General features: G+C 39.5%; 1 protein-coding gene across 2 annotated transcripts; it reads left to right on the forward strand.

Annotated features, from left to right (window-relative positions):
- LOC133618381 (uncharacterized) lies at window positions 1-23,355 on the forward strand. Of its 2 annotated transcripts, none has more exons than XM_061978680.2 (3): window positions 1-643; window positions 3,801-3,990; window positions 19,925-23,355. In XM_061978680.2, exons 1-3 carry the CDS (start codon window positions 551-553, stop codon window positions 21,913-21,915), a joined length of 2,274 nt encoding a protein of 757 aa, XP_061834664.1. In that variant the 5' UTR covers window positions 1-550; the 3' UTR covers window positions 21,916-23,355. The 2 variants fall into 2 exon arrangements, with proteins under 2 accessions (XP_061834664.1, XP_061834665.1); XM_061978681.2 differs by having other exon boundaries at window positions 3,804-3,990.
- Window positions 23,356-23,827: the final 472 nt, after the last annotated feature.

Raw genomic sequence — 23,827 nt, forward strand, 5'->3', positions numbered from 1 at the left:
ACAAGCCTGGAAGCTTTGGCACATTTCCTCCCATCACCAATTGAAAGGTTGCTAGCGCGATCTCCTGTACTGTAGAATGTAGTATGGACCACAGGACAGGACGTTAAGAAGCTGTAGAATGTAGTATGGACCATAGGACAGGACGTTAAGAAGCTGTGGAGGCCTAAGATGCTCTACTAGTCGCCTGGAAATTCAAAGAAGACGAAGGAGTAAAAAGCAAAATGGCGTTTAACGGAGAAGGTCTAAACTTGGCCACTGGCCATTATTGTTTCTCTATTTGTATTTAGTGCATACATGTACGCACATATGTTGTGTAGTAGATGAAACATTGTTTGTATCCGGATACATTAGTCTGAGCGCACTTTATCAAGTCTTAGCTTGCTAGTTAGCTTAGCTTGTTAGCTGCTAACAAAGAGACGCGGACGTTATCAACACATCGCTAAGTAGAGATCAAGTGTGAGTGTAAAGTGTTGGGATTGTGTGAACATGTGAGTGTAAAGTGTTGTGATCGTGTGAACATGTGAGTGTAAAGTGTTGTGATTGTGTGAACATGTGCGAAAGAACCATAGCAAAGTATGTCCAACAAAAGAGGAGAATGAGCGACAACATTTCAAGAAACATCAAGTTGTGTTACACACAACAGGTTTGTTGACTTCTTACTCTCACATCTTTACTAACTTTGTATTTCATTATTAACACTTTTCTTCAATATATGCTTTGTCTTATGGGGATGATGCAATGCTTTCATTTAGATTCTTCAGAAAACGAGACAGTTTGAAGTTGATGTTCTTCTCAGTTTGTATCTTTTTTGATTGATTGAAACTTGTATTAGTAGATTGCACAGTGAAGTACATATTCCGTACAATTGACCACTAAATGGTAACACCCCAATAAGTTTTTACACTTGTTTAAGTCGGGGTCCACGTAAGTCAATTCATGGTAATGTAATGTAATGTAATTAATGTGCGATTGATTGATTGAAGGAGTTATGAGAAGTTTGCATAGGAAAGGCTACACTTTCATCACGGTACACATTCACTGCTACAAGAAAGCCTGAGATGGTTTCAGTTGAAATACTTTTTTTTAAACTCACACAGAACACAGTACTATGTAGAAAGTAGACAAAAATACTGCAACAAGTAAATTAAAATAACATTTAAGCTAAAAGGCACATTTGTCTATTCCCAGTTACGAGTAGTGACAACCTGTATTGTCTTTTCAAAGCGACTTTGAAGGAAGTAAGGGATTTACACTCCTTTATGGCTATTGATAGGGACTTCCACATTTTGGTGGGATAGCAGGCAAACTAATTAGAACCTTTTTTGGAGTGAAATCTGGGTTGAATATGATTTGTACAACTACCTCTGAGGTTATAATGATGAACATATTTTACATTTCTGAAGTATCTAGACAGGTACATGGGTATTTTAGTGGTATGGTGTATCTTTTACACCAGACCAACTGCAAGAATCTGTACTCTGCAACTAAGAGCATTTAGGAAATGGTTGGCGGAAATGTGAGCCCGAGATGGACTTTGTTTTGGGCTGTCTGGAGTTTGTTTTTCAGGGCTTTTAAGGCGTCACGGTACCAAACATGAACTCTGTAGTCAAAGTGGGGTTAAATGAGTGCTTGTGTTAGTCTTAAGTGTATTTCTACCCACCAGAGGGGCGATCCTACTATGTAAGAACATAATTTGTCGGCTGATTCTTTGAACACCTTAGTAGTAATTTTTTCACTGGAGAGATTAGTCTCTACGATGCAGCCAAGATAGGTAATCTCATTTTTGTTTGTTATAATATTGTCACCCACTTTGACTGTGAAGTTATCTACTTTTCTGAGGTTAGGAATTGACCCAAAAACCTGTGTACTTGCAAGTACCAGGAACAGTCTTAATTTGCCAGTTTGTCATTGAAAGCTTTGCTAGTGTAGGTTTTTTATGGGTACAGAAAATGATGGAATGATCACTTAAGCTGCATACAGTAGTTCCACTTGTGGTGATTTAGACTGGTCAGAAGTAACAACAAGGTCTATGAAGGTTTAAAAGGACTCACTCACCCTGGTAGTTTGCTTAATGAGCTAAGTGAGACAATGTTGGTTTGATTGATTGAGACTTTTATTAGTAGGTTGCACAGTGAAGTACATATTACGTACAATTGACCACTAAATGGTAACACCCGAATAAGTTTTTCAACTTGTTTAAGTCGGGGTCCACTTAATTGATTCACGATACAGATATATACTATCATATATACTATCATCATAATACAGTCATTGCACAAGATAATCATCAGGGTGTATATATTGAATTATTTACGTTATTTACAATTCGGGGTGGGGTGGAGGGGGGTTAGGTTTGATTGTTATCATCAGTCATCAACAATTGAGAAAAGAGAAATATTGAAACAGTGTAGGTCTGACTTGGTAAGATATGTACAGCAAGTAGTAGAGAGAGAGAGAGAGAGAGGAGAGAGGAGAGAGAGAGAGAGAGAGAGAGAGAGAGAGAGAGAGAGAGAGAGAGGAGAGAGAGAGAGAGAGAGAGAGATGAGAGAGAGAGAGAGAGAGAGAGAGAGAGAGAGGAGAGAGAGAGAGAGAGAGAGAGAGAGAGAGAGAGAGAGAGAGAGAGAGAGAGAGAGAGAGAGAGAGAGAGAGAGAGAGAGAGAGAGAGAGAGAGAGAGAGAGAGAGAGAGAGAGAGAGAGAGAGAGAGAGAGAGAGAGAGAGAGAGAGAGAGAGAGAGAGAGAGAGAGAGAGAGAGAGAGAGAGAGAGAGAGAGAGAGATTAGAAGGCATAAGAAAAGTATCTACATTTGATTGTTTATATTTGATTATTAACAATCCGAGGAGGGTGTTAGTTTAGGGTTGAAGTTGCCTGGAGGTGTACTTTTATTGCGGTTTTGAAGGAGGATAGAGTTGCCCTTTCTTTTATACCTGTTGGGAGCGCATCCACATTGATGTGGCATAGAAAGAGTGGTGGCACAGCTTAGTGAAGGTTTTAAAAATGGGTGCATCCTTTCAGGACATACCTGTGTTCCAGTCCCCAAGAAGATGTAAACCTGTATCAACATGTTTACACAAAACTCACACACTCACCAAATACATTTTATACTGTAATCAAATCTAATTAAAGTTATAATTTCACTTCCTGATTCTGACTTACATGCAACAATAAGTGAAAGTAAACATTTATTTTCAGTAACCAAAGTAGTCAACACTTGAATTATTAAAAGAACATGAAGGTGACTGACTTTCTTTCAGCGTGTCATAGATGGTCTCCATTTCCTAAAGAGGAATTGTTGATGGGAATACTCCATAAAACACCACATAGTAAAACATGTTTTGGTAAAAGTTCCTTTTGGCCTAGCCAACAAAATGACCACCCAAAAGTATTCTGCATGATGACAAAAACATACCATGAATATTTTTTTAAGTGATTTTGGAGTTATATATTTTTTATTTCCATGATATTGAAGTTATGGTAATGACAATCTCAATATTTACAGACTTTAGTGAAGTTAAAAATGCCTCAATCAATGCTGCCTCATACTTATAAAACTTTTCAAATTGACCCCCATCAAATGTCCAAGTCTGTTTTTGTACTGACTGTCCACTTTTTAATTAATTTTAGGACAAAAGGTGGTATTTCCTGTGTTTCTTTTGGTTGTTTTGCTACACACTTTTAACACAACACACAAAAGAACATAAATAATGTCATTGTGTTAACAGTGTCAGTCCAAAACTATTTATATTCTCTCTTTATCTCTTATCATTTATCTTATTTACTTATTTACCCAACATACGTCCAGCAGTCCCCCCACATTAAAGAGGAAGAGGAGGATCCACAGCCCCCCCACATGAAAGAGGAAGAGGAGGGAGAGTGTGTTGTAGGGCAGGAGGAGGATGATGTCAGCAAGTTTCCACTGACTGTTGTCTCTGTGAAGACTGAAGAGCATGAAGACAAAGCACCTGAGTCCTCACAGCTTCATCACAGTCCAAGTAAGCACATATCCTTTTATTCTCAGGGCATTCAATCCATCACAACTGGACTGTTCACTTTGTCTTAGAAGACTCATCCAAGTAGGCTTCATCACTTCATGCTCATACACTTCAAGTCTTAAATCTAATCATTGGAATTTAGAGGGGAACTGCACTTTTTGGGGAATTTTTATATCGTTCACATTCATTATAAAAGACATGATGGTGGATATATTCAAAAAAAAAATCACATTCTAACTAGGGCTGGGCGATATGGCCTTTTATTAATATCTGGATATGTTTAGTCCATGTCACGATACACCATATATATGTGGATATGTTTAGGCCATGTCACCATACACCATATATATGTGGATATGTTTAGTCCATGTCACCATACACCATATATATGTGGATATGTTTAGGCCATGTCACAATACACCATATATATGTGGATATGTTTAGTCCATGTCACCATACACCATATATATGTGGATATGTTTAGTCCATGTCACCATACACCATATATATGTGGATATGTTTAGTCCATGTCACCATACATCATATATATGTGGATATGTTTAGTCCATGTCACCATACACCATATACATGTGGATATGTTTAGTCCATGTCACCATACATCATATATATGTGGATATGTTTAGTCCATGTCACCATACACCATATATATGTGGATATGTTTAGTCCATGTCACCATACACCATATATATGTGGATATGTTTAGTCCATGTCACCATACACCATATATATGTGGATATGTTTAGTCCATGTCACCATACACCATATATATGTGGATATGTTTAGTCCATGTCACCATACACCATATATATGTGGATATGTTTAGTCCATGTCACCATACACCATATATATGTGGATATGTTTAGTCCATGTCACCATACACCATATATATGTGGATATGTTTAGTCCATGTCACCATACACCATATATATGTGGATATGTTTAGTCCATGTCACGATACACCATATATATGTGGATATGTTTAGTCCATGTCACCATACACCATATATATGTGGATATGTTTAGTCCATGTCACCATACACCATATATATGTGGATATGTTTAGTCCATGTCACCATACACCATATATATGTGGATATGTTTAGTCCATGTCACCATACACCATATACCGGTATATGTGGATATGTTTAGTCCATGTCACCATACACCATATATATGTGGATATGTTTAGTCCATGTCACCATACACCATATATATGTGGATATGTTTGGTCCATGTCACCATACACCATATATATGTGGATATGTTTAAGCCATGTCACAATACACTATATATATGTGGATATGTTTAAGCCATGTCACAATACACCATATATATGTGGATATGTTTAGGCCATGTCACGATACACCATATATATGTGGATATGTTTAGGCCATGTCACCATACACCATATATATGTGGATATGTTTAGTCCATGTCACCATACACCATATATATGTGGATATGTTTAGGCCATGTCACGATACACCATATATATGTGGATATGTTTAAGCCATGTCATGATACACCATATATATGTGGATATGTTTAGGCCATGTCACGATACACCATATATATGTGGATATGTTTAGGCCATGTCACGATACACCATATATATGTGGATATGTTTAGTCCATGTCACCATACACCATATATATGTGGATATGTTTAGTCCATGTCACCATACACCATATATATATGGATATGTTTAGTCCATGTCACCATACACCATATATATGTGGATATGTTTAGTCCATGTCACCATACACCATATATATGTGGATATGTTTAGTCCATGTCACCATACACCATATATATGTGGATATGTTTAGTCCATGTCACCATACACCATATATATGTGGATATGTTTAGTCCATGTCACCATACACCATATATATGTGGATATGTTTAGTCCATGTCACCATACACCATATATATGTGGATATGTTTAGGCCATGTCACGATACACCATATATATGTGGATATGTTTAGTCCATGTCACCATACACCATATATATGTGGATATGTTTAGGCCATGTCACGATACACCATATATATGTGGATATGTTTAGTCCATGTCACCATACACCATATATATGTGGATATGTTTAGTCCATGTCACCATACATCATATATATGTGGATATGTTTAGTCCATGTCACGATACACCATATATATGTGGATATGTTTAGTCCATGTCACCATACACCATATATATGTGGATATGTTTAGTCCATGTCACCATACACCATATATATGTGGATATGTTTAGTCCATGTCACGATACACCATATATATGTGGATATGTTTAGTCCATGTCACCATACACCATATATATGTGGATATGTTTAGTCCATGTCACGATACACCATATATATGTGGATATGTTTAGTCCATGTCACGATACACCATATATATGTGGATATGTTTAGTCCATGTCACCATACACCATATATATGTGGATATGTTTAGTCCATGTCACCATACACCATATATATGTGGATATGTTTAGTCCATGTCACCATACACCATATACAGGTAAAAGCCAGTAAATTAGAATATTTTGAAAAACTTGATTTATTTCAGTAATTGCATTCAAAAGGTGTAACTTGTACATTATATTTATTCATTGCACACAGACTGATGCATTCAAATGTTTATTTCATTTAATTTTGATGATTTGAAGTGGCAACAAATGAAAATCCAAAATTCCGTGTGTCACAAAATTAGAATATTACTTCAGGCTAATACAAAAAAGGGATTTTTAGAAATGTTGGCCAACTGAAAAGTATGAAAATGAAAAATATGAGTATGTACAATACTCAATACTTGGTTGGAGCTCCTTTTGCCTCAATTACTGCGTTAATGCGGCGTGGCATGGAGTCGATGAGTTTCTGGCACTGCTCAGGTGTTATGAGAGCCCAGGTTGCTCTGATAGTGGCCTTCAACTCTTCTGCGTTTTTGGGTCTGGCATTCTGCATCTTCCTTTTCACAATACCCCACAGATTTTCTATGGGGCTAAGGTCAGGGGAGTTGGCGGGCCAATTTAGAACAGAAATACCATGGTCCGTAAACCAGGCACGGGTAGATTTTGCGCTGTGTGCAGGCGCCAAGTCCTGTTGGAACTTGAAATCTCCATCTCCATAGAGCAGGTCAGCAGCAGGAAGCATGAAGTGCTCTAAAACTTGCTGGTAGACGGCTGCGTTGACCCTGGATCTCAGGAAACAGAGTGGACCGACACCAGCAGATGACATGGCACCCCAAACCATCACCCAACCATGCAAATTTTGCATTTCCTTTGGAAATCGAGGTCCCAGAGTCTGGAGGAAGACAGGAGAGGCACAGGATCCACGTTGCCTGAAGTCTAGTGTAAAGTTTCCACCATCAGTGATGGTTTGGGGTGCCATGTCATCTGCTGGTGTCGGTCGTGATACATCACACATGCATTTATACATACTGATACAAACCCCGTTTCCATATGAGTTGGGAAATTGTGTTAGATGTAAATATAAACGGAATACAATGATTTGCAAATCATTTTCAACCCATATTCAGTTGAATATGCTACAAAGACAACATATTTGATGTTCAAACTGATAAGCATTTTTTTTTTTTGCAAATAATCATTAACTTTAGAATTTGATGCCGGCAACACGTGCCAAAGAAGTTGGGAAAGGTGGCAATACATACTGATAAAGTTGAGGAATGCTCATCAAACACTTATTTGGAACATCCCATAGGTGAACAGGCAAATTGGGAACAGGTGGGTGCTATGATTGGGTATAAAAGTAGATTCCATGAAATGCTCAGTCATTCACAAACAAGGATGGGGCGAGGGTCACCACTTTGTCAAAAAATGCATGAGAAAATTGTTGAACAGTTTAAGAAACACCTTTCTCAACCAGCTATTGCAAGGAATTTAGGGATTTCACCATCTACAGTCCGTAATAGCATCAAAGGGTTCAGAGAATCTGGAGAAATCACTGCACGTAAGCAGCTAAGCCCGTGACCTTCGATCCCTCAGGCTCAAGCGACATCAGTGTGTAAAGGATATCACCACATGGGCTCAGGAACACTTCAGAAACCAACTGTCAGTAACTACAGTTGGTCGCTACATTTGTAAGTGCAAGTTTAAACTCTCCTTTGCAAGGCGAAAACCGTTTATCAACAACACCCAGAAACGCCGTCGGCTTCGCTGAGCTTGAGCTCATCTAAGATGGACTGATACAAAGTGGAAAAGTGTTCTGTGGTCTGACGAGTCCACATTTCAAATTGTTTTTGGAAACTGTGGACGTCGTGTCCTCCGGACCTGCCAACTACTCCGGTTTTCCCGTAATTAGTACGGTTTTCATCAACCTATTCCGGGTTATGGTTGCAGTGATAAAAAATAAGTTTTTTAATTAATTAAAAAAAAAAAAACGTTTTTAAGTTTTATTCACGAAATCGCGTAACAACAATGACAATCGACACTGCTTCCCGTAACTTCCTATCGAGCCATTCCGAATGCCATGTGTAACACGGGTGGGAAATAAGCCATATTTCCTCTCATGACATCTCCTTATATTACCTGCGCCGTTTCCACGTTTAATCTCGCGAGTTTAACACACGTGCTCACGTGACCCGCTGCAGCCAATCACGCTCTATAAAATCCAGCATTCCAAGATGGCTGCCAGGTGCGGTGGCTAAGCCTGGGGACATATGAAGCCGGTATGTTTTAAAGTTGTCGTTTGCTTGCATATTGTAAAAACAACCGTCCAATATTTTACAACTAATTGTAAACTTGTAGGTGCCGAACATCAGGGACGTGTTGCGACGAGAGAGTGTGTCGATGATAAGATATTAAGCCGAGTTGGTAAGTGAATCTGTTTGCTAATAGTAGCGACTAGCCGTACCCATGTATTTCCTATGGGCGGTTAGCATCGGGTTTCAATCCCGTTTCCTCCGATGTTTCTGATCCGATTGAATTTATATTTATGTCGAGTCTTTATTTTGAGTATTTACATATGGTAACTGAGTGTTGTGGCGTTTTAAGGCCATTTGCACTTTTTATGCTATGGTAAAGACAATGAATACTGCCGCTGGTGTGTGGTTAAACCCGTCATAGTGACGTCACTGTTATTGTTCATGTAACTCCCGTCATAGTGACAACACTGTGTACTGTCGTGTTTATTTTATACATGCATGTGATTGTTAATGTTAGCAGTATTATAGCTAATAATGATATTTATTGAAGGTCGAACGATAGATGACTTAATGTTGATGTTATGTGCGCACATTGATTGAACTTCGGGTCCTGTGCTTACGCAGGCCAGGTCCCTAAGTAAATAGGCCTGGAGCCTGAGCCCAAGGATCTCCACCTCTCAACCCATGAACTCCACCTGCTCTGGTCGGGCCAGTAGGCGGCTTATAGCCGAACCCCTTGCCTCGCATCTCATTGCTCTGCGGCCCTTTGCACTACCTCATACACACCCTGCCCATAAACTGAACTCTCACTACAAACTGCCATACCCACAACCCCAAACTGTGTGGCTGTATGAACTCTGAATGCGCATATGGACTGCGATCAGTCTCATATGACCTTTTAAGAACTTTTGATACTACCTGTTATGAATTACCTGAACCCTTGCTGTTTTTTTCTTTTGTTTTGAATGGCCATTCCTATCAATGTATGTCCACTATTTGTTGCACTGTACATATTTAAATAACACCAGTATAATTTAAAGCATTTCATTGTGTCTGTCCTACTCTGATTAGCCCAAATATTGAGAACGTCTACTATAATAGCTAACGTACCTGTTACACATGCACGAGGCTATTTATAGCACCGCTGCCAAGCACGAGGCACCAGTTGCCATTGTTTCCAAACGAGCGAACGATCATGGAATCAGCCGGAGAAAAATCGCATACGAGTCTTAAACCGAAAAGAAAACTGCAGTCATTCCGTGAAGAATATTCAAAAGCCTATCCGGGAATAATTATCCGTTCCAAAAAGGGTGAAAACTACGCCAATTGCACCTTGTGCAGACAAGATTTTTCGATCGGACACGGAGGAATTAGTGATGTAAAAGACCACGTTGGGACAAAAAAACACAAGTCTAATGCCGTTGCTAGCGATACAAGTGGAAAACTTTCAATGTTTTTTGTCGCCCAAACAGTTTCTTTGGATTTGATAAATGCCAAAGTTTTATTTACGGAGGCAATAATTGAGCAAACAAAAAGGTAATGACACCAATGTTATCTATTGGAATTGTTTAGTACTGTTATACTGTTAAAAGTGTTTATACTATTTATGCTTTCAAGTCCAAGTTGAAGAAATCTTGTTAAATGTTGACAGCATAACTACCAAAATACAGAAGTATGTCCTTAATATTTTTGCAGTTCTATTTCTGTTGAAAAGTTAAAATGATTACATTAGAGATGTGATGTGCCACTTTTCAAGTGTCTGATGGCTTAAATTAATTTTCATTAATTTTTCATATTTTGAATTCTTTTGAAAGGCTTACAAAAAAACTACATTAGAATTGTAATTCCATGCTATTGACAGGACTATTCATTTTAATGAAGTTAGCTTACCATGTTTACAGTATGATAATTGTGATAGAAATGTGAATTTTAGGCACAGAATATTTTTTACAATTGAACAAGGCAGTAGATTATACAAGCTTGGACAGAAAGTTAATAATGACACCAATTTTTTTTTTAATGGAATTGTTTAGTACTGTTTTACCATTTGTTTACTGTAAAAAGTGTTTATACTGTTTATACGTTCAATGAACAAATTGAAGTCTTGTGAAAGGTTGACAGGATAACTGGCATTAACTGTCAAAATAATTTCAAACTATTGAAGTTAGCTGACAGAATAAACATGTCAATCAACCCCTTATGATTTTTGCTGTAATATTTTTGTTTCGAAAAGTCACTGTGACTGATAGAAAAGTGATGGTTTTAGCAACATTTTAACCTGTCTGAATGCTAATAATCATTTTGCGTCGGGGGGCGAAGGAACCCCCCACCAGGACTTTGTCCTGGACCTACCGGGGCCTGCGGCCCTTGGACCCTGGCTACTAGGTTTTTCTGATTTCAAAAGTTGGCAGGTATGCAAAGAGGAAAAGAACCATCCGGATTGTTATAGGCGCAAAGTTGAAAAGCTAGCATCTGTGATGGAATGGGGGTGTATTAGTGCCCAAGACATGGGTAACTTACACATCTGTGAAGGCGCCATTAATGCTGAAAGGTACATACAGCTTTTGGAGCAACATATGTTGCCATCCAAGCAACGTTACCATGGACGCCCCTGCTTATTTCAGCAAGACAATGCCAAGCCACGTGTTACATCAACGTGGCTTCATAGTAAAAGAGTGCGGGTCCTAGACTGGCCTGCCTGTAGTCCAGACCTGTCTCCCATTGAAAATGTGTGGTGCATTATGAAGCCTAAAATAGCACAACGGAGACCCTCGGACTGTTGAACAACTTAAGCTGTACATCAAGCAAGAATGGGAAAGAATTCCCCCTGAGAAGCTTCAAAAATGTGTCTCCTCAGTTCCCAAACGTTTACTGAGTGTTGTTAAAAGGAAAGGCCATGTAACACAGTGGAGAACATGACCTTTCCCAACTAATTTGGCACGTGTTGCAGCCATGAAAGTTAATTATTATTTGCAAAAAAAAAATAAAGTGTATGAGTTTGAACATCAAATATCTTGTCTTGGTAGTGCATTCAACTGAATATGGCTTGAAAAGGATTTGCAAATCATTGTATTCCGTTTATATTTACATCTAACACCATTTCCCAACTCATATGGAAACGGGGTTTGTACATCACACATGCATGCATACAACATGATACATCACACATGCATGCATACAACATGATACATCACACATGCATACATACACCATGATACATCACACATGCATGCATACAACATGATACATCACACATGCATGTATACAACATGATACATCAGACATGCATGCATAAAACATGATACATCACACATGCATGCATACGACATGATACATCACACATGCATGCATACAACATGATACATCACACTTGCATGCATACAACATGATGCATCACACATGCATGCATACAACATGATACATCACACATGCATGCATACAACATGATGCATCACACTTGCATGCATACAACATGATGCATCACACATGCATGCATACAACATGATACATCACACATGCATGCATACAACATGATACATCACACATGCATGCATACAACATGATGCATCACACATGCACGCATTCACCATGATACATCACACATGCATGTATACAACATGATACATCAGACATGCATGCATAAAACATGATACATCACACATGCATGCATACAACATGATGCATCACACATGCACGCATACACCATGATACATCACACATGCATGTATACAACATGATACATCAGACATGCATGCATAAAACATGATACATCACACATGCATGCATACAACATGATACATCACACATGCATGCATACAACATGATGCATCACACATGCACGCATACACCATGATACATCAGACATGCATGCATAAAACATGATACATCACACATGCATGCATACGACATGATACATCACACATGCATGCATACAACATGATACATCACACTTGCATGCATACAACATGATGCATCACACATGCATGCATACAACATGATACATCACACATGCATGCATACAACATGATACATCACACATGCATGCATACAACATGATACATCACACAAGCATGTATACAACATGATACATCACACAAGCACGTATACAACATGATACATCACACATGCATGCATTCATACAATATGATACATCACACATGCAACATGATACATCACCCATGCATGCATGCATACAACATGATACATCACACATGCAAGCATACAACACGATACATCACACATGCATGCATACAACACGATACATCACACATGCATGCATACAACACGATACATCACACATGCATGCATACAACATGATACATCACACATGCAAGCATACAACATGATACATCACACATGCATGCATACAACATGATACATCACACATGCATGCATACAATATGATACATCACACATGCATGCATACATAATGATACATCACACATACATGCATACGACATGATACATCACACATGTATGCATACGACATGATACATCACACATGCATGTATACAACATGATACATCACACATGCATGTATACAACATGATACATCACTTATGCATGCATTCATTGCATTCAAATGTTTTAATATGTATTTATGTGAATCATTATTCTCCTACTCACCTTTCCAGTAGAGGCCTCTCCCCTTACACTTTCTGTGCTCCTCTGTCCTGACTTGTACAGGTCAATAGGGGTTGTGGAGTGATTATTATTATTATTATTATTATCTACTGATGATAGTCATACGTGAATGAGCTCAGCTCCTGTTCTCCTCCATGTGTAAAGTGAGAAACAAAGCTGATGCTCCAGGAGGAAGTAACCCCAAAAATAGCAAATGGTAAAAAAGAGTGCACATTTAACTTTATAAATAACCAGGACCTTCATGATGCATTTTAGGCTAACTAGCTAACTAAGTAGCAGCATTGTTTTAGAGCGGGAATGTTACTTTTTGTCAAACAGACCTGGTGTAAAATGGAGCTAATACATTTTACTACAAGCAGTGATGAATACTTACTTTCTTGAAAAAGTTTCTTATGTTCATTTTGCATCCGTTCACGTTCTTGTTCTGCAATCTCCTTTGCTGTGTGCTAATGTGCTTCATACACCTGCAGGACTGCAACTCCGCAAGCAAGGTCGCAGAGAAAATGCGGACTGGTTTTTGAGTGATGTGGGCATTTTCTATATGAACACGTCCAAGGACCGCAAGCAAGGTCGCAGAAAAAATGCGGACTGGATTTTGAGTGATGTGGGCATTTTCTATATGAACAAGTGGAACGGATTGGATACCGACGCACTAAAGGGGCTCTCTACCTTATGCTATGAAGTGAGGGGAAACTGAGTGAATAATGACAGGTTATATGATTATTTATTTAAACTCATATTCGGGCCACTTTATAATGAATATGTCAGCATGTATTTGTAAAAGAAAAAGAAAAGAAAAAAAAAAAAAATATATATATATATATATATATATATATATATATATATATATATATATAACACCAAATTATTTAGGGGGGCTTAAGAATATTTTAGGGGGGCTTAAGCCCCCCTGAAATTGAAATAGGCCTAACAACGCCAATGATTAATACAACAGTTTTGTAATATATAATTAATTAATTCAGTCATTATTAACATACTGAGATGAAGAATATCTTCATTTCAATAAGGTTGAAAGTATTCTACAGCGGTGGTCAGGGAAGCCGTCCGACTGAAGAAGGAGTCCTACCGGGGTATGTTATCCCAGGGGACTACGGAGGCAGTTGCAAGGTACCAACAGGCCCAAAGGGCAGCGGCCGTGGCTGTGGACGAGGCTAAGCAGAGGGTGTGGGAGCAGTTCGGGGAATCGATGAAGAAAGACTATCGGGTGCACCAAAGCTGTTCTGGAAGACCATACGGCACCTCAGGAGGGGGGAGCAGGGAACCATCCAGGCTGTGCACGGCAAGGATGGGACTTTGCTGACTTCAAGTGAGGAAGTCGTAGGGCGTTGGAAAGAGCACTTTGAGGAAGTCCTGAACCCAAATACATCAGACACACCCTCCCTGACAGGAGCAGAGCCTGAGAATGATGGAGTGAAGTCACTGAGGTAGTTAGACAACTCCACAGTGGCAAAGCTCCGGGGGTTGACGAGATCCGTTCAGAAATGCTGAAGGCTCTGGGTGTTGATGTCTTGGTTGATACGCCTTTTCAACATCGCGTGGAAGTCTGGGACAGTGCCGAGGGAGTGACAGACTGGGGTGGTGGTTCCCCTTTTCAAAAAGGGGGACCAGAGGGTGTGTGCTAATTACAGGGGTATCACACTACTGAGCCTTCCTGGGAAAGTTTACGCCAAGGTACTGGAAAGGAGGCTCCGGCCGATAGTTGAACCTCAGATTCAAGAGGAGCAATGTGGATTCCGTCCTGGTCGTGGAACAACTGACCAGCTCTTTACTCTTACGGGAATCCTGGAGAAGGCCTGGGAGTATGCCTATCCGGTCTACTTGTGCTTTGTGGATTTGGAGAAGGCGTATGACCGGGTCCCCTGGGAGATCTTGTGGGAGGTGCTGAGGGAGTACGGAGTGAGTGGAACCCTGCTGAGGGCCATCCAATCTCTGTACAACCAAAGTGAGAGTTGTGTCCGGGTGCTTGGATGTAAGTCGGATCTGTTTCCAGTGGGGGTTGGTCTCCGCCAGGGCTGCGCTCTGTCACCTATCCTATTTGTGATTTTCACGGACAGGATTTTTAAGCAGAGTCGAGACCATGGCGGAGAGGGTATACGTCTCGGGGGGCTAAAGGTTGCGTCACTGCTGTTTGCAGATGATGTGGTCCTGATGGCACCTTCGGTTCGTGACCTTCAGCTCTCACTGGATCGGTTCGCAGCCGAGTGTTCAGCGGCTGGAATGAGGATCAGCATCTCCAAATCTGAGGCCATGGTTCTCAGCAGGAAACTGATGGTTTGCACAATCCAGGTAGAGGACGAGACTCTGTCCAAGGTGGAGGAGTTTAAGTATCTCGGGGTCTTGTTCACGAGTGAGGGAAAAATGGAAAAGGAAATCAGCCGGAGAATCGGAGCAGCTGGGGCAGTATTGCAGTCTCTCTGCCGCACTGTTGTGACGAAACAAGAGCTGAGCCAGAAGGCAAAGCTCTCGGTGTACCGAGCTATCTACATTCTTACTCTCACCTATGGTCATGAAGTGTGGGTCATGACCGAAAGAATAAGATGGCGGATACAAGTGGCCGAAATGAGTTTCCTCAGAAGGGTGGCTAGCATCTCCCTTAGAGATAGGGTGAGGAGTTCAGTCACCCGAGAGAGACTCGGAGTAAAGCCGCTGCTCCTTCGCTTGGAAAGGAGCCAGCGTAGGTGGTTCGGGCATCTCGTGCGGATGCCTCACGAGCGTCTCCCTAGGGAGGCCCTCGTTGCACGTCCCACTGGGAGGAGACCCCGCGGCCGGCCAAGGACCAGATGGGGGGATTACATCTCCTCTCTGGCCTGGGAACGCTTCGGGATTCCCCAGGAGGAAGTTGCTAATGTTGCTCTGGAGAGGGAAGTCTGGGGGTCTCTGCTGGAGCTGTTGTCCCCGCGACCCGATTCCGGATAAGCGGTTGAAAATGGATGGATGGATGGATGAAAGTATTTCTCATAATTCTTCTTCCTTGTACTTTGTAAGCACTATTAATTTGAACAACCTCTTAAACTGGATCATATCAGTGCAATGTTTAACTTCTTTACCTCATCCATTCCATCGTTTAAAGGCCTACTGAAAGCCACTACTAGCGACCACGCAGTCTGATAGTTTATATATCAATGATGAAATCTTAACATTGCAACACATGCCAATACGGCCTGGTTAGCTTACTAAAGTGCAATTTTAAATTTTGCGCAAAATATCCTGCTGAAAACGTCTCGGTATGATGACGTCAGCGTGTGACATCATGGATTGTGGAGGACATTTTGGGACAGCATGGTGGCCAGCTATTAAGTGGTCTGTTTTCATCGCAAAATTCCACAGTATTCTGGACATCTGTGTTGGTGAATCTTTTGCAATTTGTTCAATGAACAATGGAGACAGCAAAGAAGAAAGCTGTAGGTGGGAAGCGGTGTATTGCGGCAGGTGTTGTGCTGGATAACGCACCCCCGCCGTAGAATGCACCCCTTGACTGGTGTGCCGGATAACACAGCCGGTATTTCATTGTTTACATTCCCGGAAGATGGCAGTCAAGCTTTACCATTGGCCTATGGAGAACTGGGACAACAGAGACTCTTACCAGGATGACTTTGAGTTGGATGCGCAGACACGGTACCGTGAGTACGCATGCAGCTGCTGCTTCCAAACATTTGATTGCTTGCCCGTACGTGCGTGCCGCTATGTGCATGTCACGTACGTAACTTCGGGGACTTTGGGGAAATATATGTGCTGTATGAACTTTGGGGAGGTGAACGGTACTTTGGAATGTGGGATTGAGTGTGTTGTGCAGGTGTTTGAGTTGTATTGGCGGGTTATATGGACGGGAGGGGGGAGGTGTTTGTTATGCGGGATTAATTTGTGGCATATTAAATATAAGCCTGGTTGTGTTGTGGCTAATAGAGTATATTGTGTTTATTTACTGTTTTAGTCATTCCCAGCTGAATATCAGGTCTCACAGCATCTTCCCTATCTGAATGGCTCCCACTGCCCTCTAGTCCTTCACTCTCACTTTCCTCATCCACAAATCTTTCATCCTGGCTCAAATTAATGGGGAAATCGTAGCTTTCTCGGTCCGAATTGCTCTCGCTACTGGTGGCCATGATTGTAAACAATGTTTGGATGTGAGGAGCTCCACAACCTGTGATGTCACGCTACTCGTCTGCTACTTCCGCTACAGGCAAGGCTTTTTTATCAGGGACCAAAAGTTGCAAACTTTATAGTTGATGTTCTCTACTAAATCCTTTCAGCAAAAATATGGCAATATCGCGAAATGATCAAGTATGACACATAGAATGGACCTGCTATCCCCGTTTAAATAAGAAAATGGCATTTCAGTAGGCCTTTAATTCCACATACTGATGTACTTAAGGTTCTAAGTGTTGTACGTGCATACAAATGTTTTAAATTGGAGCTTCCTCTTAGATTATATTCCTCCTCTTTAGTTGAGAAGAATCGTTGTACATTCTTTGGTAGCAGGTTATAGTTTGCTTTGTACATCATTTTAGGTGTTTGCAATTTTACCAAATCATCAAACTTTAATATTTTTGACTCAATACATAAAGTGTTTGTATGTTCTCTATATCCAACATTATGTATCAGTCTAATTGATCTTTTTTGTAATACGGTTAGAGAATGTAGCCCACATTTGTAGTTATTTCCCATATTTCTGCACAATAACTCATATATGTAACACTAGTGAGCAGTAGAGAATATGAAGTGATTTTTGGTCTAGAACATGTTTTGCTTTATTCATTATTGAAATGTCTTTTGCCACCTTATGTTGTATATTTTTTTACATACAATTTCCAGTTCAATTCATCATCTGTTATTACACCCAAAAATCTGGTTAATTTTACCCTTTCAATGTCTACTCCGTCCATTTGGACTTCTCCTGTTACCAAATAGCATTATTTTACTTTTACTGAGACTCAAAGATAGTCTGTTTTAGTCAAAGCATCTTTTTAATTTGGTTATTTCTTCTGTTATTATTTGTATTATCTTCTGTGTGTTCTCTCCTGAACAAATAAAACTAACTTTAAGTCCTTTGTAACTTTACAAATGTCGTTTATATAAAGATTAAACAATCTTGGTCCCAGTATTGATCCCTGGGGTACACCACAAAATATATCTAGCCTTGTTGACATATTTTCACCCATCTTCACATATTGCTTCCTGTTGGTTAAATAGCTTCTTGCCCAGTTCAAGACCAAACCTCTGATGCCATATCGTTCTAGTTTTGTTATTAAAATATCATGATTAATTGTGTCAAATGCTTTCGTTAAGTCCATGAATACTGCGGCCGCACATTCTTTACCATCTATTGCATCGCTCATCTCCTCTGTTATTTGGATTAATGATATCCATGTTGAGCTATTTGCAGTGAATTCTGGTGTGTAGTTAGTAAACTGGTGTATGTCTCCATTCATATAAATTGATACGACTTTTGTAATTTTTAATTTGGTCAGGGAATTTGCCGGTTAGAAATGATACGTTGCTGGTATATGTCAGAGGTTCTGAAATGTCTTCTATAACCTTTTTTTATGGTTACCATATCTATTCCATGACAGTCGGTTGAGGTCTTGGATTTACAATGTTTTACAATTTTGATTATTTCATCTTTTGTCACGTTCTTAAGAAACATGGAATTGGGATTTCTGTCTATGAGCTCACTCAAGTCCTCAACTGACCCATCATCTAGATTTGGAAATCTTTGTTCCACATTTTTTCCGATATTAACAAAGTAATCATTAATTTGTTCAACTATTTGGTTCATATTGTCATTTTTTGCATTTCCATGTAGAAAGTACTGGCGGTAATCTTTCTTAGCAGCATTTTTAATGATGCTATTTAGGATGCCCCATGTTGCTCTCATGTTGTTTCTGTTCTTCTTTAATAATTGTCTGTAGTATTCCTTCTTACATGTTCCTAGTATACCAATTAGCTTGTTTTTATATTTTTTATACTTATTTTCTGCCTCTACAGATGTCTGTGTTATTAATATTCCATATAATGTATTTTTTTGTGACAAGCATTTTTCAGTCCTTTTGTCATCCATGGTTGGTTGTTTTTCTTTTGCTTCTTACTAACTTCTTTCCATGGACAACATAAACATTGATATTATACATGTGGGCCAATATATATATATATATATATATATGTATATGTATATGTATATATATATATATATATATATATATATATATGTATATTTATATATATATATATATATATATATTTATATATATATATATATATATATATTTATATGTATGTATATATGCATATATATTTATACATATATATATTTATACATATATATATATATATAAATAAATGCTGTTAAATGTAGCTTTGATGTGGCAAGCTACTTTTGTGTTTTGCTTGTAGTGTAGCGTGCTACAATTCTCTGAAGATAACTTAGCTACATTTAATTGAGAGTAACTTGTAGCTTAGCTTACTACATTGTCCAGGTAGCTTGTCCATCACTGTCTATTTGGCCTAGCTCACATGTCAATAGTTTGAATACTGCAACCTTCAATACAGTAACACCTCATTTGTTCTGCAGACGTCCAGTGGTTGTCAGCGAGGTGTCATGAAGAGGAGTGGCACACCAGTGTGGGACAGAAGGAGCTACAGGCCCCCACCCACATTAAAGAGGAGCAGCTTCATGATGAAGATGAAGCTCAGTCCTTCCAGCTTCATCACAGTCAAAGTGAGGAGATCAGAGGGGAGGAGCTTGTATGTCAACACATCACAGAAGCTGATGGAGAGCATTGTGAAGATATAAAGTCAGAACCAGACAGCATCTTTGCTCCACTGTCAGACATGGACTACATGATGTCAGACTCTTCTGATCACAGTGACCACATCCAAAAACCTTTGGAGAGTAAAAATGACTCTAAAGGTGATACGAGACATCACACTAACAACAAACACTTTGACTGCTCTGAATGTGGGAAATCATTTAGACTGAAGAGTCATTTCACAGTACACATGAGAATACATACTGGAGAGAAACCTTTCGCTTGCTCAGCTTGTGCTAAAAGATTCAACACTAAGAATGACATGATATTACACATGAGAACACACACAGGTGAGAAACCTTTTACTTGCTCTGTTTGTAAGAAGAGTTTTTCCAGAAAGGTACACATGACCAGACACATGAGAACACACTCTGGAGAGAAACCGTTTGCTTGCTCAGCTTGTGCTAAAAGATTCAACACTAAGAATGACATTATATTACACATGAGAACACACACAGGTGAGAAACCTTTTACTTGCTCTGTTTGTAAGAAGAGTTTCTCCAGAAAGGAACACATGACCACACACATGAGAACACACACTGGAGAGAAACCTTTTTCTTGCTCTGTTTGTAAGGAGAGTTTCTCCAGCAAGCAAATCATGACCAGACACATGAGAACACACACTGGAGAGAAACCTTTTGTTTGCTCAGCTTGCACTAAAAGATTCAACACTAAGAATGACATTATATTACACATGAGAACACACACAGGTGAGAAACCTTTTACTTGCTCTGTTTGTAAGAAGAGTTTCTCCAGAAAGGGACACATGACCACACACATGAGAACACACACTGGAGAGAAACCTTTTTCTTGCTCAGCTTGTGCTAAAAGATTCAACACTAAGTATGACATGATATTACACATGAGAACACACACAGGTGAGAAACCTTTTACTTGCTCTGTTTGTAAGAAGAGTTTCTCCAGAAAGGAACGCATGACCACACACATGAGAACACACACTGGAGAGAGACCTCTTGCTTGCTCAGCTTGCACTAAAAGATTCAACACTAAGAGGGAAATTATATTACACATGAGAACACACACAGGTGAGAAACCTTTTACTTGCTCTGTTTGTATGAAGAGTTTCTCCAGAAAAGATCACATGACCTCACACATGAGAACACACACTGGAGAGAAACCTTTTTCTTGCTCTTTTTGTAAGAAGAGTTTTTCCAGCAAGCAAATCATGACCAGACACATGAGAACACACAATGGAGACAATCCTTTTGCTTGCTCAGCTTGCGCTAAAAGATTCAACATTAAGAATGACATGATATTACACATGAGGATACACACAGGTGAGAAACCTTTTACTTGCTCTGTTTGTAAGAAGAGTTTCTCCAGAAAGGAACACATGACCACACACATGAGAACACACACTGGAGAGAAACCTTTTTCTTGCTCAGCTTGTGCTAAAAGATTCAACACTAAGAATGACATGATATTTCACATGAGAACACACACAGGTGAGAAACCTTTTACTTGCTCTGTTTGTAAGAAGAGCTTCTCCAGAAAGCGAAGCATGACCATACACATGAGAACACACACTGGAGAGAAACCTTTTGCTTGCTCAGCTTGTGCTAAAAGATTCAACACTAAGAAGAACATTTTATCACACATGAGAACACACACAGGTGAGAAATCTTTTACTTGCTCTGTTTGTAATAAGAGTTTCTCCAGAAAGCAAATTATGACCAGACACATGAGAACACACACTGGAGAGAAACCTTTTGTTTGCTCAGTGTTAGAATAATTATGTATATATTATCACATTAACTTTAGCATGCTTAAAGTCTGTTGCTTTAGTTAATAGATATTGTGCTCAGGTTAGACTTTTCTATTTGTGCAAGGACAAAAAATTCTTGTCTGAGGGGTGGCCTCAGCCGCAGATGTTATCTTTGTTTTAGCCCGCTAACAACCAAGGACTTCAAGGACCTCAACGAAGATAAGATGACAACACGCAGACGAAGTAGAGACAAGGCGAAATCACAAGGCCCCCAGCACATTCCGTCACGTATTGTGCGTCCTGTACCTGCTTTGCATAACATATGTGACCACTCCTTTTAGAGGCGGCCTCAGTGATGTTGACTGTGGAACTCCTGAATAAATAGAGGGATGCAGGAGCTGAACCTTAGGCCATAGTTAAAGTTAAAGTACCAATGATTGTCACACACACTAGGTGTTGTGAAATGTGTCCTCTGCATTTGACCCATCCCCTTGTTCGCCCCCTGGGAGGTGAGGAGAGCAATGAGCAGCAGCGGTGCCGCGCCGGGGAATACTTTTTGGTGATTTAACCCCCAATTCCAACCCTTGATGCTGAGTGCCAAGCAGGGAGGTAATGGGTCCCATTTTTATAGTCTTTGGTATGACTCGGCCAGGGTTTGAACTCACAACCTACTGATGTCAGGGCGGACACTCTAACCACTAGGCCACCAAGTAGGGCAAGACTGTGACTAAGTGTGCAGCTCCATGCGTTCTCCTCATGAACTAAATTGAACTCTGTCTCTGCATGATTCCTAGCTTCTTGTCTGATTAATAGATGTCATCAGTGTTTGAACCTGACACTCAGCTTGTGCTAAACAATTCAACACTAAGAAGGAACTTATATTACACATGAGAACACACACAGGTGAGAAACCTTTTAATTGCTCCGTTTGTAAGAAGAGTTTTTCCAGAAAGGAACGCATGACCACACACATGAGAACACACACTGGAGAGAAACCTTTTGATTGCTCTGTTTGTGCTAAAAGAATCAACACTATGAAGGAAATTATATTGCACATGAGAACCCACACAGGTGAGAAAGCTTTTACTTGCTCTGTTTGTAAGAAGAGTTTCTCCTGAAAGCAAAACATGACCAAACACATGAGAACACACACTGGAGAGAAACCATTTAGTTGCACTGTGTGTGATAAGATGTTCAGGTTTAAGAATCAGGTCAGTAAACACAAGTGTGTAACAGTCATGGAAGCTGCAGGGATGTAAAAACACGTAAACAGTGATTGTGCTAAATGTAGTTGAAAAACACAGCATGTTTAATATGAATGTATATTTGATGTTGTATGTAGTGCTTCTCATCTTCTAGTCTTATATGTTTTTAAGTTGTGTGCATGTATTGAATATTATATATATGTAGCTACTATTTTATTCTATTTTCTCATATTTGAAGAGAGGACATCTTATTATTTTCATTGGTTTTTTCACACATTTTTCCATTGCATTTTATTGATGTTATTATCCAATTAAAAGTATGAATTAATAAAATGGTTAACAAAATGTGGACTCTGGTAGATTAGCAGCATTGTTACATTGTGGATGTTAACTACTGCAAAACATCAAAAAAGAAGAAAAATGCTGAAGTTAGCAACACATCACTGAACTTTAAAGCCATCATGAGTGGAGTTGCTTGTTTTTATTGCTGCATTTGTACTTATTTCACCTCACATCTTCACTTTTAATCCTAAAGTCTTCTTCAAATATATTGTTGTAGGCTTCTAAGATGTATGTTTCTGATGTGTGTGTAGTCTGTGGAAAGGGTTGTTGTCCCTTGTGGATCCATTTGTTCACTTGCACAGACACATCTTCAATAGGGATGTCCGATAATGGCTTTTTTGCCGATATCCGATATTCTGATATTGTCCAACTCTTAATTACCGATGCCGATA

Source organism: Nerophis lumbriciformis, linkage group LG19 (genome assembly GCF_033978685.3).
Source record: "Nerophis lumbriciformis linkage group LG19, RoL_Nlum_v2.1, whole genome shotgun sequence".
Taxonomy (NCBI): Eukaryota; Metazoa; Chordata; class Actinopteri; order Syngnathiformes; family Syngnathidae; genus Nerophis; species Nerophis lumbriciformis.